This window comes from Caretta caretta, chromosome 8 (assembly GCF_965140235.1).
Source record: "Caretta caretta isolate rCarCar2 chromosome 8, rCarCar1.hap1, whole genome shotgun sequence".
In the NCBI taxonomy this organism is placed as follows: domain Eukaryota; kingdom Metazoa; phylum Chordata; order Testudines; family Cheloniidae; genus Caretta; species Caretta caretta.
The window spans coordinates 59,847,110-59,865,693 of record NC_134213.1 but is presented as its reverse complement, the minus strand read 5'-3'; the positions used below and the strand labels follow the sequence as shown (position 1 = coordinate 59,865,693).

The 18,584-nt window shown below is 42.0% G+C and overlaps 1 protein-coding gene across 1 annotated transcript; it reads left to right on the top strand.

Moving 5' to 3' along the window:
- The first annotated feature begins 7,424 nt into the window (after positions 1-7,424).
- LOC125641885 (myb/SANT-like DNA-binding domain-containing protein 7) lies at positions 7,425-13,375 on the top strand. Its single transcript, XM_075131541.1, has 4 exons — positions 7,425-7,588; positions 8,876-8,996; positions 10,653-11,272; positions 12,705-13,375. Exons 3-4 carry the CDS (start codon positions 10,674-10,676, stop codon positions 12,760-12,762), a joined length of 657 nt encoding a protein of 218 aa, XP_074987642.1. The 5' UTR covers positions 7,425-7,588; positions 8,876-8,996; positions 10,653-10,673; the 3' UTR covers positions 12,763-13,375.
- Positions 13,376-18,584: the final 5,209 nt, after the last annotated feature.

The window sequence follows — 18,584 nt, the reverse complement described above, 5'->3', positions numbered from 1 at the left end:
GATGTTTCTGAGTGTTGTCTTAGAGACAGAAGTCCTTTGGGGTAATGCAGCTTACATCCCATCCCTTGCTCAGGGCTGCACCTAAACTATCTACCTACTACCAAATTAATAAAAGAAAAGATAGAATGTGTCCTAGAGCTCCTGGACACACAGAGTCTTTAAGGGGCTACTGCACAGGGATTGGAGCCAGAGCTTGCTGCCTTCTCCTAACCTTTCCCTATACCCCAGTGGGAGTAGGAATGGAGCAGTCATTACACTTCTTTGAAGACAGAGACTGGAATTCTGTGTGGCTCCTTTTGCCATCTCACACCCACATAATAGCCAGGCTAAATCTGGCGCTATAGGATTGTGATGAGGCTTTTTAATACTGTTGCTGATTCTGATGTTACTGCTAGTATTTTTTTCCAGCATGAAAACAGGAGTGCAGTGATTATTTGCCTGTTCCTTGATTGTGATTTAATCAATTCTCAGTTGCCAGCCAGCAACCAGGAAAGTATCTGATTAACTATTTACTTCACACAACTAAAACAGAGAGCATGCTTTAGCTTCTCTTTTTTTTTTTTTTTTTTTTTTTTTTTGCTTTTGGGCTCACATGAAACTATCAGGAGGACTTCTTGTTACTCTGTTCATTGTTTAGTACTAAAACAGATGTAGGATTTCAAAATATGGTTGAGTGGCAGAAAGACTTGTCAAGTTGTTTCAGTTTAAAGAGTAGTCCCCTTGCACTCCAGTGCACCTTGTCATCATAAAACATGCATTCAAATTTCCTACAAGGGAATTACTAAGATTATCACCTCGGATTTAAGTCCTGTTGCTGCCAGAGCTCAATAGCACAGCACACACTTCAGTGCATCCTTCTCAGCAAGGGTAACAAACAGAATTTATATTTAAAAACTCCATTGCAATTATTGTTCATAATCCTAATCAAAACCATCTACTGATGCTACTTCTTTAACACTAAAGGACCCAACTCACTTATAAACTAAAGGTCTGATTCTGTGATACAAAGAATTCTGCATATGTGCTGGTAAGAGCTCTCAATTTTCAGTGAAGTCAATGTGAATTGAGGGTGCTCGGTCTGTCATTCTGGGTCACCAATTTCTTCTTCAACAGTAAACTGACTAACAAAGCTGAGGAATATGCTACTATTTGGCAAAGGAAAACAGTACTTAATTTAAGAAACAATTCCAATTAACTGTTGAACTGAATTAAACAGTATGTCATTCTAAGGCTAACACACAAGGCCATGTCTGGGTTTTTTAAATAGGGGTAGAATATACATTCAGCAAAGAAAAAATGAATGAAACCTTTTTTTAAAGTGTGTGTGTGTGTATATATATATATATATATATATATACACACATACACATCTTTTTTTTAAAGAACCCGCAAATGTTTCCATTCATTGTTTCCTTTTGTGTTGCCATTCATATATATAATTGTGGGCCAAATGCTGCAATCTTTAATTCGTCATTTTATTTAGTCAGGTAAAAATCCCACTGACTTGCTATATTCGGAAGCATCAGTGCAAAACTTTAGGTTGGTCCCTCTTCTTGTTCAAGCAACTCATCACGTTCAGAAGCCATGTTGACATATGTTGAGTTCCCCTGGTGCTATACAGAAGCAGCCTTAGAGGGGCCAAGCAGGAGTTAATGCTGCTTCTAATGAGGAGCACCAGCTCACGGACTGCACACCATCCTGCCTCGGCCAAGCCCCCAGCATTATGCAGAGACAGACTTTTTCAGAGCTCCAGCAGTGGAACTTCCATGAGGTTGAAGGGAGAAAGGGACAATGCAGTGAAATTACCCCTTGATTTGTTTTCCAAAAGAGATCTACTCAGATTTAGTCCTGCCCTCTTACAGATGCTGTTGGAACTACTAAATTTTAAAAAATGCAAAATTATCCTAATGCACACATAATTTTGAAAGTTGATTGACATTTGGCAATTCTCATTTATGTCATAAAATTAGTGTGTGGTTTTCAGGACCATTTAATGTCTTTTACTGAATATCACAAACATTTTATCACCAGTGCATGCACAAAATAACGGGAGGAATTTTGGATGGGTGTATGAGATTAAAATTGTTTTTGCCTACACAATGGGAACCCAACCCAAAGTATGAAATCTTGGTTCCACTGAAGTCTCCTGTAGACTGAAGTAAGTCTGAGAATCTGTCTCTTAGTCTTGGTTGTTAATACTGAGCTTTCAGGGATACTTATTCAATATGGAATATGCTCAGTGTATAATCCACTGAAAGGAAGGAAGTGTTTTTTTTTCTTTAATGGGCAAACAAATCAAACCCTCAAACCTCGTGGCAAGATAGATCATTATGTAGAAAGACATTTCCCCCCTTGTTACCGTAAATTATGAATGATGTCAAATTCTAAGGAACAGTTTTTTGTGAATCAGTGCAATGTACTATTTTTACACCCTCTGTTTTGTATGTAAAAAAATCTATGAAATCATTTATTAAATAGTTTAAAAAAACATGATCGACTAGAATATAAAATGGACAATGAGGACTCAAGAGACTCAATGTTTTACATTTCAGTGTGTGATGGGAAGAATAGTGTGTGTTTCAAGAAGAGTTATATACACAGCCCACATTAGCATTCAGTTCAATGCTAAAAGTCAGATTCTAATCCCATTCTCAGCATGGTAAACCCAGCATAACAGTATTAAGACAAAATTAGTTTATCTGGGTTTACAGCTGTCACTGAGATCAGAATCTGGCCCTGAAGGTCCATAAAAATCCTGGTATGATGTTATCTGATTAAAATATGACCATATAGATCATTGTTGCAACCACTGTTCTATATTTGCAGCAAATCTTGTACAAAGGTTGTCAAGTGAGGTGTCTATGAAAAGGCTATGCTTTGCTGGTTATGATTATGCTATCTGTGTGCATATATCATTTTTGTATTTGAAGTTATAAGTATTGGCTCTATACCTGGATTTCAAATGTTGGCTCCTGGGGTACAGCCCACAAAGTAGCTAGCCAGCACATCTTAGAGGAACTATTCAAGTTAAGTGGTTCATCAAGAAACACTTGGTTGACAATGGGCCATGGGAGATGCCCATCTACACTGAATGGACTGTCATGTAAACTTGATGTCTGGAGTGTAGGTAATGGCTTCCTGCAATGACTGAGGAAAATCGGGTGTGAACATGTGACTTGCCCGTGTGACTCCAAACTCTATCTTGTTCCTGTAATTTTCCACAGTAAGAACAATGGGATGCCCTCCACATGGCAAAAGCTATAAAAGGCCCTGGAAACATCTCCATTTTGTTTTAAATCCTGATTCTTCTCTCTGGAGGAACTTTGTTACAGACTGAAGCTCTGAACAAAGGACTGAATGACCCATCAACACTGTGGCTGTATTCCAGAGACTTTACTTAAGGCAGCAGTTTATTCCATCACTGCTACAAGCCTGAACCAAGAACTTTGCCATTACTGTATGTAATTGATTCCTGTAACCCATTTTAAATTGCACCGATCTTTCTTTCTTTTTATAAATAAACTTTTAGATTTTAGATACTAAAGGATTGGCATCAGTGTGATTTTTAGGTCAGATCTAAGTTATATATTGACCTGGGTTTGTGGCTGGTCCTTTGTGATCAGAAGAACCTATTATTTGATGAGACTGGTTGTAAGGAACCACTCACCTCTGAATCCAGTGTTTTTGGTAGTGATTTTAGAACTGGAATGCCTGAGGAAACTGCCTTTATGTTTTCTTGTTAGCCAATCTGGTGAAACAGGAGTTTACTTTTGTGGCTAGTTTGGTATAGTAACCGGAGTTTTGGGTTGTGTTTGCCCTATTTCTCAGCAGTATGTCCTGAATTTGGCATCCTCAGCTGTGACCCACTAAGGCATGGTTACACCTGATAAGCCATAAATTTATTCTTTGCAGTGTATAAAACAGAGTTCAGGAGTGTCTTTACTCTCTCCTAAGTAATGCCTCACCATCTACATTTATACCTGTGTTAGGGGGGCATGAAATGTATGTACTCTATGTGCTATTGTAAGGAGCATGTAGTGTAAACATGCCCTCTATATATCCATAGAGCAGTTAATTGTAACTCCCATTGGTAAACTCCACATTCTAAACTTCAGATGGAAGACTGATTGGTTTTAACAGTAACAAATTGTTTTTTTAACAATAACAAAAAACAAGTACAAAACCATAAACTTTAATAGTATACACAGGCTGTATATTTTTTCTCTCTTTCTTGGAATTTTAATGAATTCTTTAAATCTAAATACAGACAGTTTTCAGCTAATGACCATCTCTTGTTTTCTGTTTTCAGTTCCCGACTGACAGCTGAAGTTTAAAAAGGAATCATTAAAAATAATAGTAAGTAAAATTTCAGTGCAGTATATACTATGATCCAACAGCCACCAGGAGATTTTGGATTCCCTCTTTCTTCAGGGAAGATGACCTCTGGGGACCTTGCAGCTTTTCAGCTGACTCCTGGTCTTTCCCTAATGTGACTCCCTTGGTTCCCTGCACTTACGCACATAGAATCACAGAATCATAGAATATCAGGGTTGGAAGGGACCTCAGGAGGTCATCTAGTCCAACCCCCTGCTCAAAGCAGGACCAATCCCCAATTAAATCATCCCAGCCAGGGCTTTGTCAAGCCTGACCTTAAAAACTTCTAAGGAAGGAGATTCTACCACCTCCCCAGGTAATGCATTCCAGTGTTTCACCACCCTCCTAGTGAAGAAGTTTTTCCTAATATCCAACCTAAACCTCCCCCACTGCAACTTGAGACCATTACTCCTTGTCCTGTCCTCTTCTACCACTGAGAATAGTCTAGAACCATCCTCTCTGGAACCACCTCTCAGGTAGTTGAAAGCAGCTATCAAATCCACCCTCATTCTTCTCTTCTGCAGACTAAACAATCCCAGTTCCCTCAGCCTCTCCTCATAAGTCATGTGTTCGAGACCCCTAATCATTTTTGTTGCCCTTCGCTGGACTCTCTCCAATTTATCCACATCCTTCTTGTAGTGTGGGGCCCAAAACTGGACACAGTACTCCAGATGAGTCCTCACCAATGTCGAATAGAGGGGAACGATCACGTCCCTCGATCTGCTCGCTATGCCCCTACTTATACATCCCAAAATGCTATTGGCCTTCTTGGCAGCAAGGGCACACTGCTGACTCATATCCAGCTTCTCGTCCACTGTCACCCCTAGGTCCTTTTCCGCAGAACTGCTGCCTAGCCATTCTGTCCCTAGACTGTAGCTGTGCATTGGGTTCTTCCATCCTAAGTGCAGGATCCTGCACTTATCCTTATTGAACCTCATCAGATTTCTTTTGGCCCAATCCTCCAATTTGTCTAGGTCCCACTGTATCCTATCCCTGCCCTCCAGCGTATCTACCACTCCTCCCAGTTTAGTATCATCCGCAAATTTGCTGAGAGTGCAATCCACACCATCCTCCAGATCATTTATGAAGATATTGAACAAAACCGGCCCCAGGACCGACCCCTGGGGCACTCCACTTGACACCGGCTGCCAACTAGACATGGAGCCATTGATCACTACCCATTGAGCCCGACAATCTAGCCAACTTTCTACCCACCTTATAGTGCATTCATCCAGCCCATACTTCTTTAACTTGCTGACAAGAATACTGTGGGAGACTGTGTCAAAAGCTTTGCTAAAGTCAAGAAACAATACATCCACTGCTTTCCCTTCATCCACAGAACCAGTAATCTCATCATAGAAGGCGATTAGATTAGTCAGGCATGACCTTCCCTTGGTGAATCCATGCTGACTGTTCCTGATCACTTTCCTCTTGGCTAAGTGCTTCAGAATTGATTCCTTGAGGACCTGCTCCATGATTTTTCCAGGGACTGAGGTGAGGCTGACTGGCCTGTAGTTCCCAGGATCCTCCTTGTTCCCTTTTTTAAAGATTGGCACTTCATTAGCCTTTTTCCAGTCATCTGGAACTTCCCCTGTTCGCCACAAGTTTTCAAAGTGTTTTCATATGAGTTTTCATATGGAACAGCACACAAGGAACCCCTGAAAATCCAAGAAGTAGGGGCAGGATTTGCCAGTAAATGTCTAAGAGCCCCAATTCATGATGTCAGGTATATCTGAAAGAGATTCCGATCCAAAAATCTCAGAAAAATACATATTTCTTATTATTTTTAATAATTCAAAAAGGGAGCATTTAGATGTACTCTATGTTCCGTTAATAAGGGTAAGACTTATCCGACACCAACAAGGGAATCTGAAAATCCCCATCTGTGAATGAACGATTTTAAAAAAGTAGATATTACGATGATATATTCTGTTGTTAGATATCGTAGTGAGAATCCAGTTTGCCTCAAATATCATGATTAAATGAAATTATATGTTCAAAGGGACATCGACTATAAGTGATACTGCTTTGGGCAAACTATTGTAAACAGTAGTTTGCCCAAAGCAGTAAACTTTGAGTTTACCCCAATGGCAATTCTGTTAGAGAAAGAAAGGGATTTTGTTCATGGTGATTTCTTTTACTTTAGTGACAAAAATAAAAACATAAGGTTAATATTTGCGATCAAGTATGCATATTTATGCTATTAAGTTTGTGAAACACAGTTTTGCTGAGAGAGGCAATAAATAAGAGGAACTCAAACCAAATATTGTACTATAAGGAGAGTTGTTCACAGGGTGGACTAATCAGAACTTTAACTGTTTGGCCAATAATTCACAGACACAGTTCAGCCATACATAACAAGGAAGATTTATACAGCTGTTCCAGCGTGCTGAAGAACAACAGTTCTTGAGGTGACTTTGCATTGTATAATGAACTGTAAAAACAAGTTTAAAAAGCATCAAAGGACATGGAGGCATGTTATATAAACTATATAAACTTTTAAACGGGCATTTCAGCAGCCCGTATTGTGTTGTGAAGAAACTGCAATTTGAGTAAACATAGTTTGCAAAATTGGCTACAGCGGGTCCCACAGAAATCAACTTACAGCAGTTAGTTGCTGAATGGCGTAAACCAGCTGGTGTTCAATATATGTCCTAAGATGGCTGTACCAACAGGTATGGCCTAAGTTGTCTTAAGCAAGCTAGTATGACATGATGTGTTGCACAAAGACATTGGAAAATTACAACCCTAGTTGCAAGAACTGACTGGTGAAGCCTCATTCCTTGATTAGATGGTGACAGAGGGCAACGTTCACTTTGGTTGGACATTTTGAATCTTTGAAAGAAGTGTGGGTCAACGATCCACCCAGCAGAAATGAGATAAAATGGGTTTTCTTCTTCAGCACATTGCTTCCAATAGGTCTTCTACTGGAAGGGAGAAGACCAAAGTCCTAGGCCAGCCACCTGTGAGTCCTTCTGGAGATACCAAGTAACTATCTGAGATAGGCACCTTTAATTCTCTCTTTATATTTTCCAGTAGTTCAGGTTGCCTGGTAGCTCACCGGAAGAAGATTAGTCATGTCCATCCTTTGCTCCACCTGTGTTTGCAGTGTCAACTCCTGCTGTGAACAATAACTGAGTGGGAAACTGACAGCTGAACAAAGATCTGGTGATAAGTAACACACAGAGTTTCTCTTGGGAGATGACCCAAATCTGTAAGTTGACTACTTCCTGAAACTGGGTACCTAATCAGTAAGGATGTGTACAAGTTTGTGTGTGTGCTTTAAAGATTGCCACATAGTTATATGGTGTGTCCTTATTTTGTTACAGGTTCCCATCAAGACTGTTGTTAAGTAGCTTTGAAACTGAGCAAGTCAGCATTGTACATGTGTCTACCAGAGTTAATTGTTTAATACTGCCTTTCAAGTTCTAGGTGTATGCAGACATAAAACAAGGTCAAGTATGCAACCCTCTTGAACTGCACTCAGTCTCTACAGTTTGTTAGAAATGTATGCATTCATGTTAGATAGTTAGGAATGCTAATCAGCTTTTGGGACTAATATAATAGCTGGGAAGTACGATAAAAGTACTGACTACTGTGCATGGTTTGGGAAGGAGACCTAGGTGCATTGGTATGCAAATAATTGACCAGATTTTTTATGATTTTGGAATTGTTTTTACTCTGTGGTGTTAGCAACACTGGAGTTGATAACCAATTGGCACAAGTGAGGCCCCACTCTTACTCAAAATCTAAACAAAGTCACCTTCCCAGAATAGTGACTAAGTGTTATTTTCTATTGTGGTTGTTTGACTTGATCCTGAAACCTGGATAGTTACTGTACGGACCAATTTTCCAGTTTATCTTAGCAAAATCATAGCCCAATACTATTTTTGCCTTCTTACATTCTATATTATTAGTTGCAGTTGACAAGGATAGTAAAATTCTATATAAATTAAATTCAACTCAAATTCTATTTCTTTAATCAATCAAAATTCAAGGAACTCAAAGAAATGTGGAATGGGTAATCAGTGAAGCAGTTTGTTTAATTAAAATTTGTTTTATATCCTATCTTTCTTACAAGGTATAGATGTATACCAGGTGTTCTATAATACCTAAGCACACTAAGGTTAAGGACTGAATTTTGGCTCCAGAGCTGTATTTTGTTTATTTGTATGCACAACAGTAGATTCACAAGAAAGACTGGGAAATTACATACCATAAACTATAGCTGAAATGAAGAGGTGGTGGAGGAGGAGGAGGAGGAAGGCTGACTTTCTTTCTAGTACTTTATTAATATTTTATTTACCACTTATATCGTGGATGTGCCCCAAGACCCACAAGGGTGGGGTGGCATCGTGCTGTGTTCTGTACAAACATTTAGTAAATTACAATCCCTGCCCCAATGCAGCAATAAATCTGTACATCATAAACATTAAGAACAAAGTATTTCCTAAGTACTGAATAATTAGTACATATACTAATTTCTTGTGCCTGTTTACAGAGAACTCAACGTAAAGACTCTTTCCATCAATTGTCAGTAACTGGTTTGGAAACCGAAAAGGAGCTGTGATCCATACGTCAAGTAAAGGAAATGTCAAGGAGCACATTAAACTAGCCCTAAAGTAAGCATTCAAAATAAACTAATAAGTGGAAATACTAAATTAAAAAAACATTACAGTGACAAATTGCAACCCTTTTTCCCCCAATCACTCTGTAAGACTCCACTAAACTGGTAGTGTGGGATTTTCAGAAGCCTAACTTTGCTTTGTTGAAGTCAGTGGAAAAACTCCTATTGGGGTCAATAGAAGCCGAATTGTGTCTGGGCAAAGCACTTTAGAAAATCCCCCAGATAATGTTTAATGCCCTTTGATGACCAGGAGATATTGTACCTGAAAGCCTTTGGGTGCTCCCATTGGAACAGTGTGGCTGCACACTGATTCCTAGTCAGTGGGGAGCCCTGACTCTCAGTCCCCAATACTGCCCCTCTTCAGTCTGTGGAAGCATTCCTGGTGAGGACACACACCACTGACTGAAGGTAGCGTGGACATAGGTTGACTTAAGATTGTAGTGTAGACATGGCCATTGTCTAGGATTCAGGGTGACATAATGCTTCTTGGATCTCAGTGGTATGCAGAGAAGTGGTGGGGCTACCATTCTGGCCAGCCCCAGTGCTCAAGACACTAGAATCTGAAATTTAAATGAAGAATGTGACAAATTAGGTCTGGAAACATTTCTATCTCATAGTAATGGGTAAACAGCAACAACTGAAGTTCAGATAAACTGTTAGAAGTTCACATGCTCATCTGATCATGGGAAATCTCTCAAGTATAAGCTCTTCCAGAATTCCTGGAGCTTTCTGCAGTTGGACAATGTGCCCCAGGCTGCATAAGACATAATGCACTATCCAGTGGAGAGATAAGTCTAACTGATGGGTGAGATAGAAGATTTTAAAACTGCAACTTTTTGGACTGAGTGAAGTGGGAGTGAGACAGAAGTTGGGAAGCCAGAGGAAAAGAGGCTGAAGTAGTGAAAACTGGTGACAACCAAAGAATGGGCAAAAAAGTAAGAGTCAGTGTTTTGAGATGCTGTAGAGAAAACAACCAGCAAAACTTAGCAACAGCCTGGATACATGGGGAGAAGGAGAATGCATGGTTGGTTGGACACAAAATTCTAGATAATAGGTAGGCTTGATTTATATTCTTGATCTTTCTACTTTTGTGTTTACATTTATTAATAAACAAAGATTAACTTTGAATGGAGATTGGGATTTCCCACCCACAGGCCACAATAAACATATTTTCAGGTTGAAATGTGACAAAAAAAACCCTTCATATGTCAAATACACAGAAGCATTTATTCAAGAACAACTGATCTGTATGTAAAGATTGCCCCCAGTTACACCATGTTCAATGGCATTCTGAGTTACCAGGTGTACCAGTGTAAGCCCTGGTCTACACTAGGAGTTGAGGTCGAATTTAGCAGCATTAAATTGATTTAACCGTGCACCTGTCCACACGACTAAGCCCTTTTTTCGACTTCAAGGGCTCTTAAAATCGATTTCCTTACTCCATACCCGACAAGGGGATTAGCGCTGAAATCGGCCTTGCCGAATCAAATTTGGGGTACTGTGGATGCAATTAGATGGTATTGGCCTCCGGGAGCTATCCCAGAGTGCTCCATTGTGACCGCTCTGGACAGCACTCTCAACTCAGATGCACTGGCCAGGTAGACAGGAAAAGGCCTGCGAACTTTTGAATTTCAATTTCCTGTTTGGCCAGTGTGGCGAGCTGCAGGTGACCATGCAGAGCTCATCAGCAGTGGTGACCATGCAGAGCTCATCAGCAGCGGTGACCATGATGCAGTCCCAGAATCGCAAAAGAGCTCCAGCATGGACCGAACGGGAGGTACGGGATCCGATTGCTGTATGGGGAGAGGAATCCGTGCTATCAGAACTACGTTCCAGTTTTCGAAATTCCAAAACATTTCTCAAAATCTCCCAGGGCATGAAGGACAGAGGTCATAACAGGGACCCGAAGCAGTGCCGCGTGAAACTTAAGGAGCTGAGGCAAGCCTACCAGAAAACCAGAGAGGAGAACGGCCGCTCCGGGTCAGAGCCCCAAACATGCCGCTTCTATGATGAGCTGCATGCCATTTTAGGGGGTTCAGCCGCCACTACCCCAGCCGTGTTGTTTGACTCCTTCAATGGAGATGGAGGCAACATGGAAGCAGGTTTTGGGGACAAAGAAGATGATGATGAGGAGGAGGTTGTAGATAGCTCACAGCAAGCAAGCGGAGAAACCGGTTTTCCCGACAGCCAGGAACTGTTTCTCACCCTGGACCTGGAGCCAGTACCCCCCAAACTCACCCAAGGACCCGCCAGGTGGGGAAGGGACCTCTGGTGAGTGTACCTTTTAAAATACTATACATGGTTTAAAAGCAAGCCTTATTCCGTCCACCATGGTAGGACACTTTACCACTCCAGGCCAGTAGCACATGCTCGGGAATCACTGAAGAACAAAGCATTGCAGTGCATGTTTGCTGGCATTCAAACAACATCCGTTCTTTATCTCTCTGTGTTATCCCCAGGAGAGTGATATCATTCATGGTCACCTGGTTGAAATAGGGTGCTTTTCTTAAGGGGACATTCAGAGGTGCCCATTCCTGCTGGGCTGTTTGCCTGTGGCTGAACAGAAATGTTCCCCGCTGTTAGCCACGGGGACAGAGGAGGGGTGAGAGGCTCGCCACGCGGTGGGGGGGGGAGGCAAAATGTGTCCTTGGATGTGCTATGTATGTAATGTGCTATGTATGTGTCATAAATATAAAGGGAAGGGTAAACCCCTTTGAAATCCCTCCTGGCCAGGGGAAAGCTCCTCTCACCTGTAAAGGGTTAAGAAGCTAAAGGTAACCTCGCTGGCACCTGACCAAAATGACCAATGAGGAGACAAGATACTTTCAAAAGCTGGGAGGAGGGAGAGGAACAAAGGGTCTGTCTGTATGCTGCTCTTGCCAGAGACAGAACAGGAATGGAGTCTTAGAACTTTTAGTAAGTAATCTAGCTAGGTATGCGTTAGATTATGATTTCTTTAAATGGCTGAGAAAAGAATTGTGCTGAATAGAATAACTATTTCTGTCTGTGTATCTTTTTGTAACTTAAGGTTTTGCCTAGAGGGGTTCTCTATGTTTTGAATCTAATTACCCTGTAAGATATCTACCATCCTGATTTTACAGGGGGGATTTCTTCATTTCTATTTACTTCTATTTTTATTAAAAGTCTTCTTGTAAGAAACTGAATGCTTTTTCATTGTTCTCAGATCCAAGGGTTTGGGTCTGTGGTCACCTATGCAAATTGGTGAGGCTTTTTATCCAACATTTCCCAGGAAAGGGGGGGTGCAAGTGTTGGGAGGATTGTTCATTGTTCTTAAGATCCAAGGGTCTGGGTCTGTAGTCACCTAGGCAAATTGGTGAGGCTTTTTACCAAACCTTGTCCAGGAAGTGGGGTGCAAGGTTTTGGGAAGTATTTTGGGGGGAAGGACGCGTCCAAACAGCTCTTCCCCAGTAACCAGTATTAGTTTGGTGGTGGTAGCGGCCATTCCAAGGATAACGGGTGTAATATTTTGTACCTTGGGGAAGTTTTGACCTAAGCTGGTAAAGATAAGCTTAGGAGGTTTTTCATGCAGGTCCCCACATCTGTACCCTAGAGTTCAGAGTGGGGGAGGAACCTTGACAGTATGTAATGTTAACAGCAAGGTTTACCCACGTGAAAGAGTGTACCCATTGTTCTATAAAATGTCTTTTTAAATACCACTGTACCTTTTTTTTTTCTCCACCAGCTGCATGTGCTTCAAGGATCACAGGATCTTCTCCTTTCCAGAGGCTAGCGAAGATTAGAAGGCGAAAAAAACGCACATGCGATGAAATGTTCTCTGAGCTCATGGTGTCCTCCCACACTGACAGAGCACAGACAAATGCATGGAGGCAGACAATGTCAGAGTGCAGGAAAGCACAAAATGACTGGGAGGAGAGGTCGCGGACTGAAGAGAGTACGTAGCAAGCTGAAGAGAGGGCTAAAGCTGAAAGGTGGAGGCAGTGTGATGAGAGGAGGCAGGATTCAATGCTGAGGCTACTGGAGGATCAAACTAATATGCTCCAGCATATGGTTGAGCTGCAAGAAAGGCAGGTGGAGCACAGACCGTTGCTACAGCCCCTGTGTAACCAATGGCCCTCCTCCCCAAGCTCTATAGCCTCCTCACCCAGATGCCCAAGAACGCGGTGGGGGGGGCCTCCGGCCACCCAGCCACTCCACCCCAGAGGATTGTCCAAGCAACAGAAGGCTGGCATTCAATAAGTTTTAAAGTATTAAACTTTTAAAGTGCTGTGTGGCCTAGTCCTTCCCTCCTCCACCACCCCTCCTGGTGCTTCTCTCCTCCAAGACCCCTCCCGGGCTACCTTGTTAGTTATCTGCCGATTTGTGTGATGAATGAATAAAGAATGCATGAATGTGAAGCAACAATGACTTTATTGCCTCTGCAAGCGGTGATCAAAGGGACGAGGGGAGGGTGGTTAGCTTACAGGGACGTAGAGTGAACCAAGAGGCGGGGGGTTTCATCCAGGAGAAACAAACAGAACTTTCACACCGTAGCCTGGCCAGTCATGAAAATGGTTTTCAAAGCTTCTCTGATGCGCACCGCGCCCTCCTGTACTCTTCTAACCAACCTGGTGTCTGGCTGTGCGTAACCAGCAGCCAGACGAATTTCCTCAACCTCCCACCCTGCAATAAACATCTCCCCCTTACTCTCACGGATATTGTGGAGTGCACAGCAAGCAGTAATAACAGTGAGAATATTGGTTTTGCTGAGGTCTAACTGAGTCACTAAACTGCGCCAATGCGCTTTTAAACATCCAAATGCACATTCTACCACCATTCTGGACTTGCTCAGCCTGTAGTTGAACAGCTCCTGACTACTGTCCAGGCTGCCTGTGTATGGCTTCATGACCATGGCATTAAGGGGTAGGCTGGGTCCCCAAGGATAACTATAGGCGTTTCAACATCCCCAACAGTTATTTTCTGTTCTGGAAATAAAGTCCCTTCCTGCAGCTTTTGAAACAGACCAGAGTTCCTGAAGATGCGACCGTCATGTACCTTTCCCGGACATCCCATGTTGATGTTGGTGAAATGTCCCTTGTGATCCACCAGAGCTTGCAGCACTATTGAAAAATACCCTTTGCGGTTTATATACTCTGCGGCTTGGTGCTCCGGTGCCAAGATAGGGATATGGGTTCCGTCTATGGCCCCACCACAGTTAGGGAATCCCACTGCAGCAAAGCCATCCACTATGACCTGCACATTTCCCAGGGTCACTACCCTTGATATCAGCAGATCTTTGATTGCGTTGGCTACTTGCATCACAGCAGCCCCCACAGTAGATTTGCCCACTCCAAATTGATTCCCAACTGACCGGTAGCTGTCTGGCGTTGCAAGCTTCCACAGGGCTATTGCCACTCGCTTCTCAACTGTGAGGGCTGCTCTCATCTTGGTATTCATGCGTTTCAGGGCAGGGGAAAGCAAGACACAAAGTTCCATGAAAGTGCCCTTATGCATGCAAAAGTTTCGCAGCCACTGGTATTCATCCCAGACCTGCAACGCTATGAGGTCCCACCAGTCTGTGCTTGTTTCCCTGGCCCAGAATCGGCATTCCACCGCATGAACGTGCCCCATTAGCACCATGATGCCCACATTGCCAGGGCCCGTGCTTTGAGAGAAGTCTGTGTCCATGTCCTCATCACTCTCGTCACCGCATTGATGTCGCCTACTCGCCTGGTTTCGCTTTGCCAGGTTCTGGTGCTGCATATACTGCTGGATAATGCTTGTGGTGTTTAATGTGCTCCTAATTGCCAAAGTGATCTGAGCAGGCTCCATGTTTGCCGTAGTATGATGTCTGCACAGAAAAAAGGCGCGGAACGATTGTCTGCCGTTGCTCTGATGGAGGGAGGGGCGACTGACGACATGGCTTACAGGGTTGGCTTACAGGGAATTAAAATCAACAAAGGGGGTGGACTGAAATCAAGGAGAAACAAAAACAACTGTCACACAGAATGGCCCCCTCAAGGACTGAACTCAAAACCCTGGGCTTAGCAGGCCAATGCTCAACCCACTAAGTTATCCCTCCCTCTGTTATTTCAGGCAGGACTGAATCTCCATTAAAGTTTTCAAGATGCCCCTGACAGACCTCATCAAAATGATTGTCGGCCATTGATTTCACCGAGGGAGGGAGCGGGGAGCAAATGAATACAAAACAAATCTGGTCTATTTCTTGTTTTGATCCACTCCATCTATCTTGTACATCTTTGCCTGGCAGCAGACGGTGCAGTAGGACTGCAAGCCATCCACATCTCCTGGCTGCTTGGCAGAAGATGGTACAATAGGACTGCTAGCCATCCTCATCTCCTGCCTGCTCACTATAGGATGGTACAATAGGACTGCCTGCCTTCTAAAGAGAATGACCTGGTCAAGTCACTCCTAATTTAGTCCCTGTGCCCATGTCTGCCCAGGCGCTCCTGACCGACCTTACCAAGGCAGCCAGGAGCACCTCAGACATGATGACGATGGTTTTCAGGGCTATTGCACCATCTACTGCCACAAGGCAATGGGTTGCTGCTGCTGTGTAGCAATGCAGTACCATGTCTGCCAGCACCCAGGAGACATACGGTGACAGTGAGCTGAGCGGGCTCCACGCTTGCCGTGGCATGGCATCTGCACAGGTAACTCAGGAAAAAGGGTGCAAAACGATTGTCTGCCCTTGCTTTCACGGAGGGAGGGAGGGCCTGACGACATGAACCCAGAACCACCCGCAATAATGTTTTTTGCCCCATCAGGCATTGGGATCTCAACCCAGAATTCCAAAGGGCAGCGGAGACTGTAGGAACTGTGGGATAGCTACCCACAGTGCAACACTCCAGAAGTCGACACTAGCCTTGGTACTGTGGAAGCACTCCGCCGAGTTAATGCACTTAATGCACTTAGAGCATTTTGTGTGGGGACATGCACAATCGACTATATAAAAACAATGTCTAAAAAACAAACTTCTATAAATTCGACCTAATTTTGTAGTGTAGACATACCCTTAGTGTACAATTTTAAAGCTGATTAAAGCTGAACCAGTGGAATTTATTTGTGCCACTTAACCCCTCTACTATAGCACAGTGTCTTATTACAAAGCAAAAACCAACCACAATGTTAAAGAATGACATTTTCCTATCAATCCAGTGGGGGAATCATTCACCTTCAGGATGTGTAAGGATTACAGCTATCAGTGAAAACTAATAACAAAACTGAGTACTCTAGGAAGTTATAATGCATAAAAGTAGCCAAAACAAACACAGAAAATTAGTAAAAGAAAACTAGATTCCCCATGCATGTGTTAACTGAGCTTACCCAGGGAGTAATTTCTCTTGGAAGAGGGCTATAAATGTGTTGAAAAAGTGCAGTGGTTTTCTTCCTAAGCATTACCATTAGCACTGGGAGTCAGCAGCAATCCGTTCAGAACACCACTCTAACCTTTCTCTATCTACAGCGAATGAAAATTTCAGGCAGCAGCAGTTTCAATGTACTGTATAAATCATTCTTTTGGTTTATTACCCATAACTTCAAGAGAAAATGACCAAAAAACTATGCACATCAGAAATCCCGTCTTTTATATTATAATCCATTTAGTTTTCTTTGGGGAGAGGCTGTAACTTGTGAATGTGTTTGCCAGGTCTACTAAAGACATGAGGTACAGTCACAGTTTCGATACTCAAGAGCAATGTCCTAACTGAATAAATCACTATTTAGGTTTATTACCCATATCATCTAGAGAAAACCTTTTTCTGTGAATCAATACTGCTTTACAAGTGCTCTCTCAGCTCAAGCTGAGCTCTTCCTCCTGTCCCATCTGGCTGATATGATTTTTTTTCCCTAAAGAGAAACTTCATTTCCTCTGTGCAATTCACTGATTCAATATCAACTGCTAGTCTTTTCCAGAAAATCATTGCAATGTGTTTTTTCATAAACTGTACATACATATATATTTTAGGTGGAGTTATTAGTGTTTCAGCTGAAAGCATACAGTACAATAATGGGCCAAATCAAGCCTCTATGTAATACCATTGAAGACAATCTCATAATGGGAATAGGCAGGAAGGCACTGAGAGGCTATTACTTCTAGGACACTAGTTCAAATCCTGATCACATCACTAATGTCTAACACTCATTATCATCTGACTGATATTGACTGGAGGCGTATTTAAAATGAGTTAATGATCTCATGATAGTATCTCAGAGACAGCTTACCAATGATCACATTCACAAATATTAGTGAGATTTATGGTTTTGGTATGTGTGATTCATTGTTCAAAATCTTTATTGTCCAATATACCTGAGTTATGTAAAAAATTCAAGTCCACAGATAATCCCTCCTCTCCCCCCCCCCCAAAAAAAAAAAAAAAAAAAACCTAAAACCAAACCAACTGGGCATGTGAAAATTCTCTTTCACTTCCCAAAACAGATAAAAAGAAAATATATATAAGGGCTTTGACAAAGTGCTAAACCCTTTCAGGGTTTTCCCTGTCCCTGCCAGAAAAATCACAGTTTCTTCTTAGCTCCTTTCTTTGTCAATTAAGATACTGGCTCATAAACTTCTGTTCTGTTCCATTGTTCTGTCTTTCCCTTTAAATGATTCTGTAGAGAGGAAAGAAAAATAGTGAATTCACTGAAAAGGAATGAGTATTCTTTAAGGGCAATGCCGGTGGAAGTTTGGCGTGCCTTTTTTTCCAATGATGAAATTTGATGATGGGAAATTATTAAATACTTTGATGAATTGTTATTGTACTCTTCCCGATAATTAATGTCCTATGATTTATGGGTAAGTGGGGGGGGGGAATCTATAAATGAAGGGGGGGAATCTCAATTTTTATGAAAACTTTGCATTACTGGCTTTGATGTACTAGACATAATGACAAGGATATCAGTGGATGCCATATAGCAGAGGTATGTTGTATATGTATATGTTTAGAAGGTCACTGTCACCAACCTGATCCCAACCTAAAAGCACTTTGGAGGTGGGGGAGAGAGAGATGAATTTGTCTGGGGGATGAAGAAACTGAATTGGAAAAAAAAAAAACTATCCGATGATGCCATTAGTTACGCTGAAAAATATTTCAAGCATTTCAGGAGGAAATAAATGTCAGTGTCTTTGACTTTACTCTTTGGCCCATGATAAATACAGAGTTATGCAGCACTTGGAAATGATAAAATTTCACAGCTCATTAGCCACTTTGGGTGAATTTTAAGTGATGAGGAAAAATGCGTTCAGAGTGAGTGGTTTACTCTGAAATTAACAGTAAATAAGATGAAGGAGAATGCTTACAATCTGCTTCAGTTTAGAGATACAAGCCAAAAATGATTCAAAATGTTCTGTGGTTAATTGAGACCATTCCCTGTCTCAAAAGCACTTCAGTCTGCACAATAGAATTTAGTTTAATGAACAGATTAAAAATTCCACCTTGTTCTTATCTTGCTACAGACACCACAAATGGTCTCACTGGAATACGCATAGAAGATTAAATTCCATGCACGCGTGTTAATGGAACATCGAGGTGCGGGTGGAAGGGGTGATTTCCAAAAGTCCACAGGCAAGCATGCAACTAATTTGCATGTGCAATAGCTGTGACTC

Coding starts and splice junctions, on each gene's coding strand:
- LOC125641885 (XM_075131541.1), top strand. CDS start 10,674: ATGCAGAGCTCATCAGCAGTGGTGACCATGCAGAGCTCATCAGCAGCG. Junction 11,273..12,704: donor AGGTGGGGAAGGGACCTCTG/GTGAGTGTACCT, acceptor TTTCTCCACCAG/CTGCATGTGCTTCAAGGATC.